General features: G+C 39.9%; 2 protein-coding genes across 2 annotated transcripts in view; one reads left to right on the forward strand and one right to left on the reverse strand.

Moving 5' to 3' along the window:
- The window catches only part of LOC122702576 (olfactory receptor 1N2-like), a 26,919-nt gene extending 15,644 nt beyond the window's left edge, over positions 1-11,275 (forward strand). The window contains 1 exon segment of the mRNA XM_043916144.1: positions 10,321-11,275. Within this exon segment, the coding sequence (XP_043772079.1) occupies positions 10,321-11,275 (955 nt within the window).
- The window catches only part of LOC122702577 (olfactory receptor 1N1), a 23,251-nt gene extending 6,014 nt beyond the window's left edge, over positions 1-17,237 (reverse strand). Inside the window, exon 1 of the mRNA XM_043916145.1 lies at positions 16,733-17,237. Within this exon, the coding sequence (XP_043772080.1) occupies positions 16,733-17,237 (505 nt within the window). The remainder of the gene's footprint in view (positions 1-16,732) is intronic.
- Between the last annotated feature and the right edge of the window lie 2,083 nt (positions 17,238-19,320).

Consider the following 19,320-nt stretch of genomic DNA (forward strand, 5'->3'; position numbering starts at 1 on the left):
TGTGTTTTAAAATTCTTTCTTTGCCCTTTTGGGCTGTAAGTCTCCCAGGTTCTTGTCTGTTATACTAGTTCTTATACCTTAAGAATGTCTTTCTCAAGGCCCTGGGAGCTATCCCTTTGAAATGTAATTATCAATAAAGATAACACCCCAGTCTCCCAGTCTCTGTGAATGGGTAGGAACCTAACTTCAATAGATGCCAATTAGCAAGCATATTAAAAGATGGTCTATATCTCTGACCTACCTTCTTTATAACATCCTCCAATACTTTTCCACTAGCTAATCCCAGCTCTTATAAATCCCCCTGCCTTTGTTTCAGCAGAATTGACTTCAGTCTGTCTCTCCAATTGCAGTTCTTGAATAAAGTCTTTCTTGCTTCTTTAACTCCACATGTGTAATTTATCTTTGACAGTGGTGAGTGGGTTAAAAGACATGAAAAAGCTAGATACTAAGCTGGCAGTAGATGAAATAAAACAATCAATTTTGTCAATACTGAAGAATCCACAAAAAAAACCCAGAAACTGGGAGCTCTGGGTATAGGAAATAAACCCAGAGGTGATAGCTATTTCAGAAATTGAATCTCTAGATTCTAGTTTTCACTCCTCACTACTGGAATACTGTCTTCTTTTATCCCAGCAGAAGTTGGTAGTTTTACTTTCTGGAGAAGTTGTGACTAGGGATTGCCACATAAAATTCAGATTAATGAATCATATACAAAAACGGGAATTACATGACTATGTGCATGTGTGCTAAGTTCAGTCATGTCCAACTCTGTACGACCCTACGGATTGTAGCCCTTAAGGCTCCTCCATCCAAGGGGATTCTCCAGGCAAGAATCTGGAGTGAGTTGCCATGCCCTCCTCCAGGGGATCTTCCCCACTCAGGGATAAACCCATCTCTCTTGTGTCTTCTGCATTCGCTGTGCTATGCTTAGTCACTCAGTCACGTCCTACTCTTTGTGACCCCATGGACTGAAGCCCACTAGGCTCTTCTGTCCATAGGGATTTTCAGGCAAAAATACTGGAGTGCGTTGCCATGCCCACCTCCAGGGGAATCTTCCCAACCCAGAGATCGAACCCAGGTCTCCCACACTGCAGGCGGATTCTTTACTGTCTGAGCCCAGACGGGTTACCACTAGCACCACCTAGGAAGCCTTTTGCATGACTCTGTGTGTGTGTGTGTGTGTGTGTGTGTGTGTGTGTGTGTGTGCGCGCGCATGTGCGCACTAAATTCTTCAGTCGTGTCCGACTCTTTGCGACCCTATGGACATAACCCGCCAGGCTCCTCAGTCCATAGCATTTCCCCAGGCAAGGATACTGGAGTGGGTTGCCATTTCCTTCCCCAGGGGATCTTCTTGATCCAGGGAGGGAACCCACCTATCCTGCATTGGCAGGCGGGTTCTTAACCACTAGCACCACGTGGGAAGCACTTACATGACTATATATAACACTAAATGATAAATCCTGAAACCTGCAGACCTGTATCATGAATACAGAATAGTGTAAGAATTTCTTTGACATTCAAGTAGCTGAACAGGAAAGAACTAAGGATACTGGCATTGGCCTTCCTCCGAAAGTTTTCCCAGCCAGATAATCCTACAGTGAAACTCAAAATCAACAGCTCCTTCTATAAACACAGTGCTTCCAGACAGTTCCAGTGCAAAATTCGTTGTAGTTAGCACTTCAAATTTATATGCTTTTCACAAAATTGTCACAGTTAATTGGACATTCAAATGAAAAATCAATTAATTTGATTCCAACCTCATGTTGCATAAAAAATCCAACTAGATTCATATACAAATAAAAGACAAAATAACAAAATTTTAGATGAAAACACAATATCTTCATAATCAAGAAGTATGCAGCTATCTCTTAAACAGGACACAAACAGAATAACTGAAAGTAAATAAATAAATGGAACCATATTAAAATTAAGAACTTCTATTTTTCAAAAAGCACCAATAAAAGAGTGAAAAGTCAACACACAGGCAAGAAGGAGACATGTGTCATGCATGCACTTCACAAAATATTGTATACTAGTATATATAAGACACTTTTCAAATCAAGGAATAGGAATAAACTCCAAAAGACAATAAAAATATATCAGAATGTAATGTCAAATATTTTTAAAAACACATGAAGATGTTTCCAACCTCATTAGTTATCAGGACAGCTTAAATTTAACCTACAATGTGTTACTACTACACATCTATCAGAATAGCTAAAAAGAAAAAGACTGTACCAAAAGTTAGTGAGATTGGAGCAACCAGAATCTCATAATCACTGTCAACACCATAGAACAATCCCTCTGAAAAACTAAAGCTGAATACATGTAAAACCTAGACTTCCCAAATTCTACTATTAAATATATACCCAACCAAAATGTGGATACACATTCCTCAAGAGGTCTGGATAAAAATGTTAATACCAGCACTATCTATAAAATACCAAACTGAAAATCAGCTCAACAGTTATCAACAATAGATTAGATGAATTGTGGTAATTTCCTAATGAATATCAGCAGCAATGAGAATGAATGAAACACAGCTTTGAGTTTCCTGCTTGCTTCCCTGCCTATTCTCCCACTTCCAGAGGATTTCCACTGTAGTTATCCCATGTCTGCACCACCCTTGTATTGGGTATATGTGTAGAGGACATAAAATCCAAGTTCTTCAGACTGAAAGGAACACTACACAGAAGGGTGCATCTAAGGAGACATTTTTCCACTTGGACCTCATTTAGATGACAAGATCTTGGACCTTGATCACATGTTCCAATGGAATGAGATTCTGAGGCTTTTTCAGTTCAGTTCAGTTGCTCAGTCATATCTGACTCTTTGTGACCCCATGGACTGCAGGATGCCAGGAGTCCAGGTCCATCACCAACTCTTGAAGCTTGCTCAAACTCATGTCCACTGAGTCAGTGATGCCATCCAACTATCTCATCCTCTGTTGTCCACTTCTCCTCCTGCCTTCAATCTTTCCCATCATCAGGGTCTTTTCCAATGAGTCAGTTCTTCCCATCAGGTGGCCAAAGTATTAGAGTTTCAGCTTCAGTATCAGTCCTTCCAGTGAATATTCAAGACTGATTTCCTTTAGGATTGACTTCTTTGATCTCCTTGCAGTCCAAGGAACTCTCAAGAGTCTTCTCCAACACCACAGTTCAAAAGCATCAATTCCTTGGTGCTCAGCTTTCTTTATAGTCCAACTCTCACATCATACATGATTATTGGAAAAACCATAGCTTTGACTAGATGGACCTTTGTTGGCAAAGTAATGTCTCTGCTTTTTAACATGCTGTCTAGGTTGGTCATAGCTTTTCTTCCAAGGAGCAAGCATCTTTTACTTTCATAGCTGCAGTCACCATCTGCAGTGATTTTGGAGCCCAAGAAAATAAAGTCTGACACTATTTCCACTGTTTCCCCATCTATTTGCCATGAAGTGATGGGTCCGGATGCTATGATCCTCATTTTCTGAATGTTGTTTTAAGCCAACTTTTTTTACTCTCCTTTTTCACTTTCATCAAGAGGCTCTTTAGTTCTTTGCTTTCTGCCATAAGGGTGGTATCATCTGCGTATCTAAGGTTATCTATATTTCTCCCAGCAATCTTGATTCCAGCTTGTGTTTCATCCATCCGGCATTTCGCATGATGTACTCTGCATATAAGTTAAATAAGCAGGGTGACAATACATAGCCTTGATGAACTCCTTTCCCAATTTGGAGCCAGTCTGTTGTTCCATGACCAGTTCTAACTGTGGCTTCTTGATCTGCATACAGATTTCTCAGAAGGCAGGTGAGATAGTCTGGTATTACCATCTCTTGAAGAATTTTCCACAATTTGCTGTGATCCGCAGTCAGGGTCTTTGGCATAGTCAATAAAGCAGAAGTAGATGTTTTTCTGGAACTCTCTTGCTTTTTTGATGACCCAGTGGATGTTGGCAATTTGATCTCTGGTTCCTCTTCCTTTTCTAAATCCAGCTTGAACATCTGGAAGTTCATGGTTCACATATTGCTGAAGCCTGGCTTGGAGAATTTTGAGCATTACTTTACTAGCCTGTGAGATGAGCGCAATTCTTTGGTAGTTTGAGCGTTCTTTGGCATTGCCTTTCTTTGGGATTGGAATGAAAACTGACCTTTTCCAGTCCTGTGGCCACTGCTGAGTTTTCCAAATTTTCTGCATATTGAGTCCAGCACTTTCACAGCATCATTTTTTAGGATTTGAAATCACTCAACTGGAATTCCATCACCTCCACTAGCTTTGTTCATAGGAATGCTTCCTAAAGCTCACTTAACTTTGCATTCCAGGATGTCTGGCTCTAGATGAGTGATCACACCATCATGATTATCTGGGTCATGAAGATCTCTTTTGTATAGTTTTTCTATGTATTCTCACCACCTCTTCTTAATATCTTCTGCTTCTGTTAGGTCCATATCATTTCTGTCATTTATTGTGCCCATCTTTGCATGAAATGTTCCCTTGGTATCTCTAATTTTCTTGAAGAGATCTCTAGACTTTCCCATTCTATTGTTTTCCTCTACTTCGTTGCATTGATCCCTGATGAAGGCTTTCTTATCTCTCCTTGGTATTCTTTGGAACTCTGCACTCAGATGGGTATATCTTTCCTCTTCTCCTTTGCTTTTAGCTTCTCTTCTTTTCTCAGCTATTTGTAAGTCCTCCTCAGACAACCATTTTGCCTTTTTGCATTTCTTTTTCTTGGGAATGGTCTTGATCACTGCCTCCTGTACAATGTCATGAACCTCTGCCTACAGTTCTTTAGGCACTCTATCAGATCTAATCCCTTGAATCTATTTCTCACTTCCACTGTATAATCATAAGGGATTTATTTTAGGTCATACCTGAATGGTCTAGTGGTTTTCCCTACTTTCTTCAATTTAAGTCTGAATTTGGCAATAAGGAGTTCATGATCTGAGCCACAGTCAGCTCCTGGTCTTGTTTTGGCTGACTGTGTAGAGCTTCTCCACCTTTGGCTGCAAAGAATATAATCAATCTGATTTCAGTATTGACCATCTGGTGATGTCCATGTGTAGAGTCTTCTCTTGTGTTGTTGGAAGAGGGTGTTTGCTATGACCAGTGTGTTCTCTTGGCAAAACTCTGTTAGCCTTTGCCCTGCTCCCTTTTGTACTCCAAGGCCAAATTTGCCTGTTACTCCAGGTATCTCTTGACTTCCTACTTTTGCATTCCAGTCCTCTATGATGTAAAGGACCTCTTTTTTTGTATTAGTTCTAGAAGGTCTTGTAGGTCTTCATAGAACTGTTCAACTTCAGCTTCTTCAGTATTACTCATTGGGTCATAGGTGTGGATTACTGTGATATTGAATGGTTTGCCTTGGAAATGAACAGAGATCATTCTGTCGTTTTTGAGGTTACACCCAAGTACTGTATTTTGGACTCTTTTGTTGACTATGAGGGCTACTCTGTTTCTTATAAGGGATTATTTCCCACAGTAGTAGATAAAATGGTCATCTGAGTTAAATTCACCTTTTCCAGTCGATTTAGTTAACTTTGCTAAAATGTCAATGTTCACTCTTGCCATCTCCTGCTTGACCACTTCCAATTTACCTTGATTCATGGATCTAACATTCTAGGTTCCTATGCAGTATTATTCATTACAGCATAAGACTTTACTTCCATCACCAGTCATATCCAAAACTGGGTGCTGTTTTTGCTTTGGCTCCATCTCTTCATTCTTTCTGGAGTTATTTCTCCACTGTTCTCCAGTAACATATTGGGCACCTACTGACCTGGGGAGTTCATCTTTCAGTGTCCTATCTTTTTGCCTTTTCTTACTGTTCATGTGACTCTCAAGGCAAGAATACTGAAGTGTCTTGCCATTTCCTTCTCTTGTGGACCATGTTTTATCAGAACTCTCCACCATAACCATCCGTTTTGGGTGGCCGTCCATCTTGGGTGGCCCTACGCTGCATGGCTCATAGTTTCATTGAGTTAGACAAGTCCGTAGTCCATGTGGATTCTGAGGCTTTACAGAAGGAACAAGTCTATTCTGAATCTGGGAAGAATATAAATAATTTGAGTCAAGAGTGCAGGCTGTACTAAATGAAAGAGGGTCCCAAATTCTTTCCTATTTTTCCTATGGAGGGATGGAGCTTAACTTCTTTCCCTTAGTCACTGGGCTGGCCTTAGTGATTGATTGCTCTATAGAAGACAGTGAAAGCGAGATTCTCGGATTTCCAAAGCTAGGTTTTATGAAGACCATGTAGCTTCCATCATGACTTCTTAGATGGTTGGCTCTCAAAATGCCCCATTTCTGAAGCCTGCTGCTGTGCTGTGAGTAGCCCAGATATATATGGAAAGGCTAGGTATAGGTGCTCAGACCTAACAAACAAATGGAGAATGTGTGAGTTACTAAAAAGTGGTACTGATAAAACTGTTGCTGTTGTTAGTCACTCAGCCATGTCTGCTGACTCTTTGTGACCCCATGAACTGCAGCCTACCAGGCTTCCCTGTCCTTCACTATCTCCCTGAGTTTACTCAAACTCATGTCCATTGATTGAATCGATGATGCCATACAACCATCTCATCCTCTGTCACCCCCTTCTCATGCCCCAATCAAACTAGCTATGTGTGAAAAATTAAAAGTAAAGATAGATCCTTTTTTCTCACCCCACAGCAACATAAATTGCAAGTAAATGAAAAACTTAGTGTAGTGTTTAAAACCAGAAGAAAGAACTAAATGGAATTTCCTTGATCTACATGATGGAAAGGACATTTTAGTATAAAAGTAATGGGAAGAAATACAAAGCTAAATATCTATCAATTTTGACTAAAAAATAATTTTGAAATCTTCTATAAAAATAGATGAACAGTCAAAGTTTGATGCATGAAACAGGGCACTCAAAGCCGGTGAACTGGGACAACCCAGAGGTATGGGATGGGGAGGGGGCTGGGAGGAGAGTTCGGTATGGGGGACACATGTACACCTGTGGCTGATTCATGTCAATATATGGCAAAAACCACCACAGTATTGTAAAGTAATTAGCCTCTAATTAAGATAAGTTAATTAATTTAAAAAACAATAAACATTCAATAGAAAGGACATAAAAAACACCACAAATAAAATGTTTTAATTTTGTTTTATTGCCTTTAATATCCATTTTAAAAACACAAACACCCCAGTAGGAAGAAGACAAATATATTAACAGGATAATTTGAAGAATAATTACTCATGGTTAAAAATCAGATGAAAAAAAATAGTCAATCTTGCTAGCAACCAAAAGCACACACAGAGAAAATGAGATTTTCACATAGAAAATGAGATTATTCTGTGCCAGTGATATTGCTGCTGCTGCTGCTGCTGAGTCGCTTCAGTCGTGTCTGACTCTGTGTGACCCCATAGACAACAGCCCACCAGGCTCCGCCGTCCCTGGGATTCTCCAGGCAAGAGTACTGGAGTGGGTTGCCAATGCCTTCTCCAATGCATGAAAGTGAAAAGTGAAAGTGAAGTCACTTAGTAGTGTCTGACTCTTCACGACCCCATGGACTGCAGCCTGCCGGGCTCCTCCATCCATGGGATTTTCCAGGCGAGAGTACTGGAGTGGGTTGCCTTTGCCTTCTCTAGCCAATGATATTGCTAATGATTAAAATCAACAATGATACTGGGACAAAGTATGGTGGTTAAGAGCATGGACTCAAGCCACTCCATCCTTTCTTCCTTCTTTCCTTCCCCTGTGTACACTCTCCATCTCCAGGTCTCCATCCAACTTCTGATTTTCTCCTGTCTCTTTTCCAGTCTGCCAATACTACACCCTGCACTATCTGTCTCAAAAAAAAAAAAAAAAAATGTGGACACTAGAGTCATGTAGACATAGATTAGAATTCCATACTCTCCATTTAGTTGGTCAAGTCATTATCTTCACTGGGCCTCAGTTTTCTCATCTGTAAAATAGGGAAAACAATAGTTTCTTTATTCTAATAAACTTATATTACTTGAGATCATTTAATGGAAGTGTGCAGTAAGTAATACAGTATTTTTTTAAAGACATTTTATGTGGACAATTTTTAAAATCTTTATAGAACTTTTTACAATATTGTTTCTGTTTCATGCTTTGGTTTTTTGACCCCGAGGCTTGTGGGATCTTAACTCCCCAACCAGGGAGAAACCTATGCCTTCTGCACTGGAAGGTGAAGTTTTAACCACTGAATCACCAGGGAAGTCCCAGTACTACTAGTATTAATGACGATACTGAAGATGTTACATTTTTGCTGTGGTTATGTATCAGATATTATGGCTGGTGTGTTCTACATAGGCTGCCTTATGTAACTGAGAGTTTAGGACTTGGGGGAGTTGCTTCTTAGCATTACTCTGTTTAGAGAGGTAATACCTAGGTGGCACTAGTGGTAAAGAACCTGCCTGCCAATGCAGGAGACATAAGAGATATGGGTTCGATCCCTGGGTCAGGAAGATCCCCTGGAGGAGGGCATGGCAACCCACTCCAGTGTTCTTGCCTAGATAATCCCAAGGTCAGAGGAGCCTGGCAGGCTACAGTCCATTTACAGAAATCACCAGCAGGGCCATTATATTTTAAGCTCTTACTGTCTCCCTCAATCCAGTTTAACCTAGAACCTGGGACAGACATTAAATGGTCCAGGGCAGAGGCAAGAGTTCCCAGGAGAACTGCTGGTCAGGCTGGAGTGCACAGCATCCCAGCTAAAGGCCTCAGAATCTTACCCCTGAGTCCCCCATCTGAGAGCTTAACCCCTGGGAAAGAGATGCCCTCTATTCCCCCAGGGCCCCAGCAGAGCTGGCTGGAGAACAGGCTGCAGGGGAACACTGAGGTTGGCACTAATGAGCACTTTGGGGATGATGTCCTAGGGATCTTTAAAACCCCAAGAAAGACTCCTGTCTTCCCAGGTCTGAAAAATTCATTATACACTCCAGGTATTCCTGATGACCCCAGGACTCCATAGACCCCAGCTTTACAAGGTCAGAAAGATCTCAGAGAGTTCCTTATTGTGAATCTCCCATCCACAGGAGAGAATTGGAGAATCTGAAGATGCTTGAAACCAGTCCACACTCTGATAGGTGAGAGAATCTGGAAGGGTAGGGCACAAACACACACACACTTATACAAACACCTCCCTTCCCAGCCCAAGGACCAGGTAGAAGTTTTTAGGGTAGCCGATCTGAATGCCTAAGATTAGAAGCCTCTCTATAAACCAAGAACAAATGGAGTACTAATGCAGTGGCAAAATCTAATAAGGTCTGGGCGAATGTGAAATGACATCTTATACCAGCTTGCTCCAAATCCTAGGAGAACTGAAGGTCAGAGTGGCCATTTTCAAGCCCAGAGAACCAGACACTGATTCCTTCTACCTTCCCTTTGATGAAAAGAAACATCAGAGAGTTAGAGTACAAGTGTAGAGGGAAGGTATAGACATTGAAGTCAGACACACCTGCTGTTGAATCACATTCATTAGCTTTTTGATCTTGAGTACATCAAATATTTCTAAGACTCAATTGTACCATTTGCAGAATTGTGGAGGAGAATGATACCTACCGGACTTGAAAGAACAAAAACCATGCCATCAAATTCTCTGGAACATAGCAAGCATCTACAAAGAGGTACCGATCATGTTCATGTCCAAGAAACTAGGAAGAGAGAAATATCAGTTTTCAAATGTCTAGATGTGCCACAGGGAAGATGCCAGCAAAAAAAGAGAAAGAGTGATGAGGGTCAAGGGTTGGCAGCCCTGTGCTGGTTGTCTTACTGTGGATGCAGAGAATGGAACATCATAGACACTCCCTGCCCTCAGCCCATATATCCATGCCCCCAGTGAGGTAAGAGTACAGGGAGTGGAGCTAAATGGGTGAAGTCAAGTTCTAGGGATTGAGGAGGCTAGTAGAAATAGACTATCTTGTCTATGGTGTATGTCAAGGGGTGGGTGTTGGGGGAGGGGCAGCAAGGAATATCATGCATTTCCTTTTTACTTGGTGAGCAAAAGTTATTTTTCCAATCTTGCCTTTAAGGATATGCTCAATTCTTATCTCCTCCAATTGCCAACATGGACTTCTCTGGTCAAACTGATCACTTTCCTGAGGACCCTATTATATACAGCTATGAAGGCACGGTTCATATTTGCATGGGTATTGGTTTGCCTGTTCTCTAATGCCCCATGTATATTTTCTCACACCATAATGACATCCAGAGATTCTCATGGGCAAAGTCCACTTCTTCTTTTTTTCCTGGAACAGTTTGGTCTACACAGATATTATCTGTGAATTGATCTAATATGTAAATATTGACATGTGAAAGTGTTTTATCTGCACAGATAGCAAAACTACAAAGGATGGGAAAACCAAGCAGAGTGAACCAAACCACCCTTTCAGACTTCCTCCTTCTAGGGATCTCTGAGCAGCCAGAGGAGCAAACTCTCCTGTTTGTCATCTTCCTGGGCATGTACCTGGTCACTGTGATGGGAAACCTACTCATCATCCTGGCCATCACCTCTGACCCTCACCTCCATACTCCCATGTACTTCTTTCTGGCCAACCTATCAATAACAGATGCCTGCTTCACTTCTGCCTCCATCCCCAAATTGCTGATCAACATGCATACTCAGAGTCAGACCATCTCCTATTCTGGGTGCTTTGCACAGCTGTATTTTCTCCTTGTGTTTGGTGGCCTTGACAACTTACTTCTGGCAGTGATGGCATATGACCGCTATGTGGCCATCTGTCAGCCACTTCATTACAGCACAGCTATGAGTCCCCAACTCTGTGCATTAATGTTGAGCATTTGCTGGGTGCTAACCAACTGTCCTGCCCTGACACACACACTATTGCTGACCCGTGTGGCCTTCTGTGCCCACAAGGTCATTCCCCACTTCTACTGCGATCCCAGTGCTCTCCTGAAGCTTGCCTGCTCAGATACCCGAATTAATGAGCTGATGATCATCATCATGGGCCTGATGTTCCTCACTGCTCCCCTGCTGCTGATTGTCCTCTCCTATGTCCGCATTTCCTGGGCTGTGTTTGGCATCTCATCTCCTGGAGGGCGGTGGAAGGCCTTCTCGACATGTGGTTCTCACCTCACAGTGGTCCTGCTCTTCTATGGGTCTCTTATGGGTGTGTATTTACTTCCTCCATCAACTCACTCTGCGGAGAGGGAGAGCAGGGCTGCCATTCTCTACATGGTGATTATTCCCATGCTGAACCCTTTCATATACAGCTTGAGGAATAAAGATATGAATGAGGCTTTGAGTAAACTCTTCGGCAGTGGGAAAACCATCTCTTTACCATGAGAGTGATGGCCAATCCTGGTATCTGAATTAACCCCTGCTCTTCATCATTTGAATGACCCCGCTATTCTCAGACTGATTTAAGGGAACTTTATCAAGACATTTAAAAATTAGGTGTTTAACAAAGAAGATATTTCCATTCTTTCACTGGGCCCTGGCAACCACCATTCTATTCTCTGCTTCTATGATTTGACCGTGTTAGATGCCACAAGTAAGTGAAATCATACAGTATTTGTCTTTCTGTGTCTGACTTATTTCACCTAGCATAATGTACAAAGTTCCAGTTATGCAAGATGAATGAGTTTTTTGAGATCGAATATTCAGCAAGATGACTATAGTGAATGACACTGTATTGTGTGCTTGTCATGTACTATGAAGGTGGGTCTTGAATTAAGTCTTCTCACCAAACACACAAAAATAAAATGGTCATTATATGGAGGTGATAAATACATTAATTAACTTGACTACGGTGATAATTTCACAACATATACATACCAAATATCAAGCTGTACATTTTAAATACATACAATATTTATATGTCAAATATACCTCAATAGTGAAAGTGAAAGTCACTCAGTCATGTCCAACTCTTTGTGATCCCATGGACTATACAGCCCATGGAATTCTCCAGGCCAGAATACTGGAGTGGGTAGCCTTTACCTTCTCCAGGGGATCTTCCCAATCCAGGGATCGAACCCAGGTCTCCCAAATTGCAGGCAGATTCTTTACCAGCTGAGCCACAAGGGAAGCCCATATACCTCAATAAAGTTGTTTAAAAAAGAACAGCATCGAAACATGTATATTATCTATAGTGAAACAGATCACCAGCCCAGGTTGGATGCATGAGACAAGTGCTCAGGCCTGGTGCATTGGGAAGAGCCAGAGGAATCGGGTGGAGAGGGAGGTGGGAGGGGGCATCGGGATGGGGAATACATGTAACTCCATGGCTGATTCATGTCAATGTATGACAAAACCCACTGCAATATTGTAAAGTAATTAGCCTCCAACTAATAAAAATAAATGAAAAAAAAAAGAACTAATAATTTCTCAGGAAATAAGACTAGAGACTTAAGTTCTACTAGTGATGTTAATTTCTCAATTTAATACACGAGAGCTATCATTAATAATAACTAGAATTCACAATTTATATAAAGAATTACTAAGACAAGAGAATAATTAGAAACAAATGCAATTCAAGCTGTCATATATTTTCTGAGTATTTATTCCAGCTTACTGCTTCTCCTAGTTAAGTCACAGCTTGGGAAGTGAAGAAGGATTTTTCTCCTAAGTGGAAATTCCTTTTTGATTTGCTGCTTTTAAAATGAAATCTGCTTTATGATGGAAATCCAAATATAGTAACATAGACCTGAAAACGAAGGATACAAAGTACTTCACTCTTCTGTTATTCATTTTTTATTCTTCTAAAATGGTTCTTATTCGTAAAATTTTATGTTTGCATAAATGGGATTTATTTTACATGGTATTTTATAGCTTTCCTTTTCTATAATAATTTAGTTTTATTGTATTATAATATCTACATTTCTGCTTCTATACATATCAATACATAGAATGTACACAGCATCAATACAGCAATCCACTTAAAATTTTTAAGTTTTAGTTGATCTTATTGAATTAACACAATAATTCATTGTGAAACTTTATTAACAATTATACTACACTTGAAATGTCTTGTGTCAGTTGTCTTATCAAGGTTACTTTCATATCTCCAAAGCATCTATTTTAATGAGCTCCATTGTCTTAGTTCCCCAGTGCCTGTGGCTTGCTCCTTTGAAAAGAGAAGCATGAACTTTGAAAATATCCATGAAAATACATGAAGAATGGAAGTCTGGGTTCAACCCCATGGAAAGCGAGACAACAAAGCCAGATTGTCTTCATTCACCTAAGGGATTGCCTAAGTCAGAGCTTACAAAATGAAATAAATGAATGATAAAAGAAAGTTGCTATCAAAATATACTACATATGTAGTATATTGATATCAAATATCAAGCTTCTTCCAAAATTTCTGACTTCCATCTTCATACCTCAAACAGACTAGAGTTGGGGACCTCACCTTAGCCTTAAATGTCACTCCAGATGCTGGTTGCATACTAATTAGTCTTATATTTATGTACAAAATGGATAAACATATTGCATTTTACATAGGGCAGACACATACACACAAAGAGAAGAGGAAAAGGTGGGTAAAGTAGCCTCAATGCCCATAATATTGGATTCAAGACAAATTCTATCCTTTGTACTGTGTCAAGAAACATGGCAAGGTACATGAGGGCTTTTAGACATGAATAGCGTCATACAACAAAACCTTTATAGTGTCCTGTCAAGAACTCAAGTGGGACTTCCCTGGTGGTCCACTGGATAAAAATCTGCCTGCCAATACAGGGGACACTGGTTTCATCTCTAGTCTGGGAAGATTCCACCTGCCCTGGAGCAACCAAGCTCCTGAGCCACTAAGCACCTGAACCACAACTGCCGAAGCCCATGTGCATAGAGCCTGTACTTTGCAACAAGAGAAGTCACCGCAGTGAGAAACCTGCACACCACAACTAGAGAGTAGCCCCTGATTGCTGCAACTAGAGAAAGCCCACGCAAAGCAACGAAGACCCAGCATGGCCAAAAATAATTAAATATTAGAAAAGAACTCAAAGGTCCCTTTGTGGAGGTACAGATGCTCTGAAATCAACTAATTCTGTATAACAGATGTACAGTTTTTGGCAGCATATGTGAAATAACTGTTAGTTTAAAATATTAAAATGGGGGAGGGGAAGGAAGGGATACATGTATAATTATGGCTGATAAGCATTGTTGTACAGCAGAAACCAACACAAACTTCTAAAGCAATTTTCCTCCAAATGAAAAATAAATTAAAAAACAAAATATTAAAATGTTTTTGAGTGACATTAGCAAAGCTGCAAGTCACACTGAAATTCCACGTAGCTTAATAAAAACAAGAAGCCACCAATGAACATAGAATGCAATTTTTTTTCCAAAGCTTTGGGTTTTTTTCATTGAACATACAGTCAGCAGTGTCTGATATGTCTGTAGTGTGTGTGAAAGAGAGAAGAGAATCCGATAGCTCAGGAACAATCCTCTTCTATTTGAAATTGAAAAAGGGAATTTACTGTAGCTAGAATTAATCAGAAAATATCACCATGAACCACTGATTCCTCTATTCCCCAAATAATCCGAGTGTTCTCTTGTTTCACTCTACCCACTCTCTCAGAATTCTTGGAAGATGTTATAAACCTGCATCCTACCACTTCCACCGTTTAATTTTTCACTGATCCTCAAGTCACTGTTCACAAATCTGCAGTGTCCACATCATGTGGGAGCTTGTTAGAAATGCAAATTCTTGGATCTCGTCCCAGAACTACGGAATTGGAATGCACGGAGATAGATTCAGGAATCTCTGTTTTAACAAGCTTTCAAGGAATTCTTAGGCATGTTAAAGTTTGAAAAGCCTTGCTTTCATTCTTTATTTGGGAAAGCAAGAAGTCCAGGAAGGATAGAGAGTGCTGACTCTGCAGTGATATTAACAAAAATCAGTGACGTTTTCAGAGATTATGCACTGGAATAATCTAGTGCGTTTCATTATACATACAAAGGAGGCCAGCACTACGTGTACTTTCACTGCTGACTGTGTTTGGGGGTTAATCAATGTCAACCACACAGTGCTGGCAAAGGGGAAATTCCTGGCCAGTCTTGATCTCCTCCAGGTTCCCTTATCATCAGAGTTGTTTTTGTAACATTTTATACCACAGGCAGAAAGTTATGCATTTCCTTTTATTTAAGTGACAGTTTGGATTCTATGATTTAATAGACCCATAAAGACAAAAAGAAAATCCTGCATTTTCTGCATAAGAGTGTAGTGTAAAAATATAGGTAATTCTTTAGATTCTCAGGGTGCAAAAGCCTGAGATTATGGGCCTAAAATATATCGGTTTCCAAATTCTCCTCAAATAAAAGATAACTAAATGACCTGTAAATTTCTGTATTATTAATGCCCCCAAGTTGTAGAAATAAGTAATAAAATTAATTTAGCATTTTCTGATCAAAAGTTGTTTCTGAAGGAGAGCACTGCTTGTTTTTTTTAAAATTTTTATTGAAGTATAGTTGAGTACAATGTCGTGTTAATCCCTGTTGTTCAGCAAAGTAATTCAGTTATACATAGATACACATTTAAAAAATATTTTTTACTATATCGTTTATCATAGGGTACTGAACATAGTTCTCTGTGCTATACAATAAGACATGGCTGTTTATCCATTCTATATATAATAGTTTACATCTGCTAACCCTCCTGTCCATCCTCCCCCATTTCTCTTCCCCTTGGCAACCACAAGTCTGTTCTCTATGTCCATGAATCCGTTTCTGTTTCATAAATAAGTTCATTTGCGTTATATTTTAGATTCCATGTATAAGTGATAGCGTGTGTATTTGTCTTTCTCTTTCTGAGTTACTTCATGTAAGTATGATTGATAATCTCTAGGTCCATCCATGTTGCTGTTAATGGTGTTATTTCATTCTTTTTTATGGCTGAGTAATATTCCATTGTATATATATACCATATCTTCTTTATCCCTTCATCTAAACGTTGGTGGACATTTAGGTTGTTTCTATGTCTTGGCTATTGTAAATAGTGTTGCTATGAACATAATAAGGGTGCACATATCTTTTTGAATTACAGTTTTGTTTGGATATATGCCCAGGAGTGGGATTGCTAAATCATATGGAAATTCTGGGAGACCTCCATCCTGTTTTCCATAGTTACTGAACCAACTTACATTTCTACCAACAGTGCAGAGGGTTCCTTTTACTCCACACCAGGAGAGTACTGCTAATAAGGGAAAGAAATTCTGGTCAACGAACATTTGTCAAGCAAATACAACATGCCATCATTTTTCTTAGGGTTTGGAGACATTAAAGCTTTGAGTTATATTCAAATGGAAAATCAAATACAAGAGATGAATCAAAATGAGGTTCTGATTTAAATAAAAGTTGAGTGTCACTGTAAGAAAAATATTGCTCTACTGCAGAGCTTCCCCAGGGCCCCCTTTATGTCCTTGTTCCTAAGGCTGTAGATAAAGGGGTTCAACATGGGTGTGACCACCGTGTACATCAGAGCCACAATGATGTCTTTGTTAATGAAATCGCTCAGTGTTGAGAAGAGGTACTGCCCAAATATGGACCCATAGTACAGAGTCACTACAGAGAGATGGGAGCCACACGTGGACAATGCTTTGCAGATTCCCTTGGTTGAAGGGACCCTTAGGACGGTGACCCCGATGTACCCATAAGATACCAGGATACATGTGAATGGCAGAGTAATGACCACCACGCCTACTGTGAACATGACCAACTCATTGAGGAAGATGTCTGAGCAGGACAATTTGAGCAGAGCACCAAGGTCACAGAAGAAATGGGGGATGGTGTTGTCAGCACAGAAGGATAATCGGGTCAGGAGGAGAGTGTGAGAAAGGGAGCTGGCACCAGACAGGATCCAGGATCCGGCGACTAGGGAGGCACACAGCTCCTGCCTCATGATGGTGGTGTAGTGAAGGGGGCGACACACAGCAACATAGCGGTCATATGCCATAGAGGTAATAAGGAAGCTGTCCAGATCAGTAAAAAATATGAAAAAATACATCTGTGCTATGCACCCTGCATAGGGGATGGATTGGTCCTGGGTTTGCATGCTTATTAGCATCTTAGGGACGGTGACAGATGAAAAGGAGACATCAGTGAGGGCCAAGTGGCTGAGGAAGAAGTACATGGGGATGTGGAGGTGAGGGTCCAGCCTGATGAGCAGAATGATGAGCAGATTACCCAGCACCGTGGTCAGGTACACGCCCAGGAACAGGGCAAAGAACACACCCTGCTGCTCTGGCCGGATGGGGAGCCCCAGGAGGAGGAACTCAGACACACTGCTCTGGTTCTCCCTCCTCATGCTTCTCTCCTGTATGCTGTGGATGAAGAATGATTGAGAATATGAAGCTCTCTGAAATAATTTTAGCAGTCATGTAAAAAATACATGTCTGATTTTGGGAAGTGGGAAACAACGTCTTTCTTATATACTCCTTATATGTTGACACATAAAGGAATTAGAAAAAATTATCAGCAAGGGACTGGTAAAGAAAGCCACTTTTTCTTGATTCACTAGCAAAATAGCATTCGTGTATCTGTGTCGCCGAGGGTGAGTACATGATGACACAGCCATTTTACTGCCCCGTGAGTGCTCTGTAATGAGGACCATCAACCACTGCACAGCAACCTTTAGAAGAGCTGACTTCAACAACCACTGTTAAATTTTGTAAGGGAGTTATACTTTTCATATGAAAGGATAAAAAAAACTATTGTATTTGCTAAAAAGCACTCATCACATATACATATTTTGTAATTTTTTTTCAATTCACAGAGGATCCTTAAGAAACTCTGGGTTAGGTGGGATGCATGAGACAAGTGCTCAGGCCTGGTGCACTGGGAAGACCCAGAGGAATCGGGTGGAGAGGGAGGTGGGAGGGGGGATCGGGATGGGGAATACGTGTAACTCTATGGCTGATTCATATCAATGTATGACAAACCCATTGAAATGTTGTGAAGTGATTAGCCTCCAACTAATAAAAAAAAAAATATGGCACATAATGTGAGAGTAGTACTGTATGTCTTTGGCTATTTTTAAATGCTGAATTTTGGTAGAAAACTACTACATACTTTCCATCAGTTTTTCTTTGTGTAAGTTAATGTGAGGATGTCAGCTTCCTCTGGGAAATAAAGCACTTAACATTCTGGAATACAGAAGGGCCAAAGCAATAATTTGTGCTTATTTGAAGAGTGAAATCAGGAGGGATTTAAGCTGAATGCATCAGGTAGTCTGTTAACTTCTTTTTCTTAAGTGTTAAGCTGTCAGTTAGCAGAAAAATATAAATGAAAGATCCTTTCCAACAGATGTGGGCTTGTGGTAGTACATCTTTACTTTTTATAGAACCATTTTGATTCTCATATCCATAGACTTCTTGGATATTTCCTTTTATTTAATTAATGACATTCATATTATAAATTGTTAACTCGGTTCTTACTATGTGCTAGACATTATGCTACATACTTTGTCATTTAATTAAAAACATACTTCTATAAGGCAAGTATTGTCATTTTTTCAAATATCACAAATAGTCCAGAACTCTAGTGTAAGACAGTCTCACACTAGAGCTTGTCTTTTAACCAACGTATATACCACCTATTGATAGAAATGGGGTTAACTATAGTATTTCTACTCATTATCTCTAGTTTAATCAGTAGGGTCTATGGAAAAGAATCAGTTTCTTTCAACCAACTCAAATGAATCCTCTACTGAATATTATTTTGTGTAACATTTCATATCTATTCATTAATTGTTCATTTTGACTAGATAATAGCAATTATCAGAAGCATTTATTTTATACTGGGAAGTTTTCAAAAATATACATGTTATTCAACCTTTGAACTTTCTTTAATTTTGCTTTTTTTGTTATCTACAAGTGAACGGCTTAAATTTGCTATGAAAAATAATATGGGTCTTGTTAATATCCTTCAATAAAGTTTTACTTTCCCCCCACCCCAAAAAAAAGAAAGAAACTCTGGGTTATGTTAATCCATTCTCGCTCTTGCAGCCAAAGAGAGATTCTTTTAAAAATATATATATATTTAAAATATATATCTATATTCCTTTTTTGAAAACCTATATGACTTCCCCTGTATAAAAATTCTCAAAGGATTCCCATGGATCTTAAGATGAACTGAAATAACCTTAAGATGGTTTAAAGACCCTAAGAAATCTGCGTGTGTCTCCTATGTTTCCAATCTCTTCTTCCTCATCCCCACCATCCTCAACCTTGCTGACATCTCTGTTCCAACTTTCCTGAAAAGACAGATTTGATGTCAGTTAGACTCCCTCCCCTTTGGTGGTTGTACGTTCTCTGGGATTCTATGTTATGTTAAGAAAACAAAGACCAATCAGACTTCCAGCAAATATTTCATGCAAATTTATTTATGGT

This window comes from Cervus elaphus, chromosome 11 (assembly GCF_910594005.1).
Source record: "Cervus elaphus chromosome 11, mCerEla1.1, whole genome shotgun sequence".
In the NCBI taxonomy this organism is placed as follows: domain Eukaryota; kingdom Metazoa; phylum Chordata; class Mammalia; order Artiodactyla; family Cervidae; genus Cervus; species Cervus elaphus.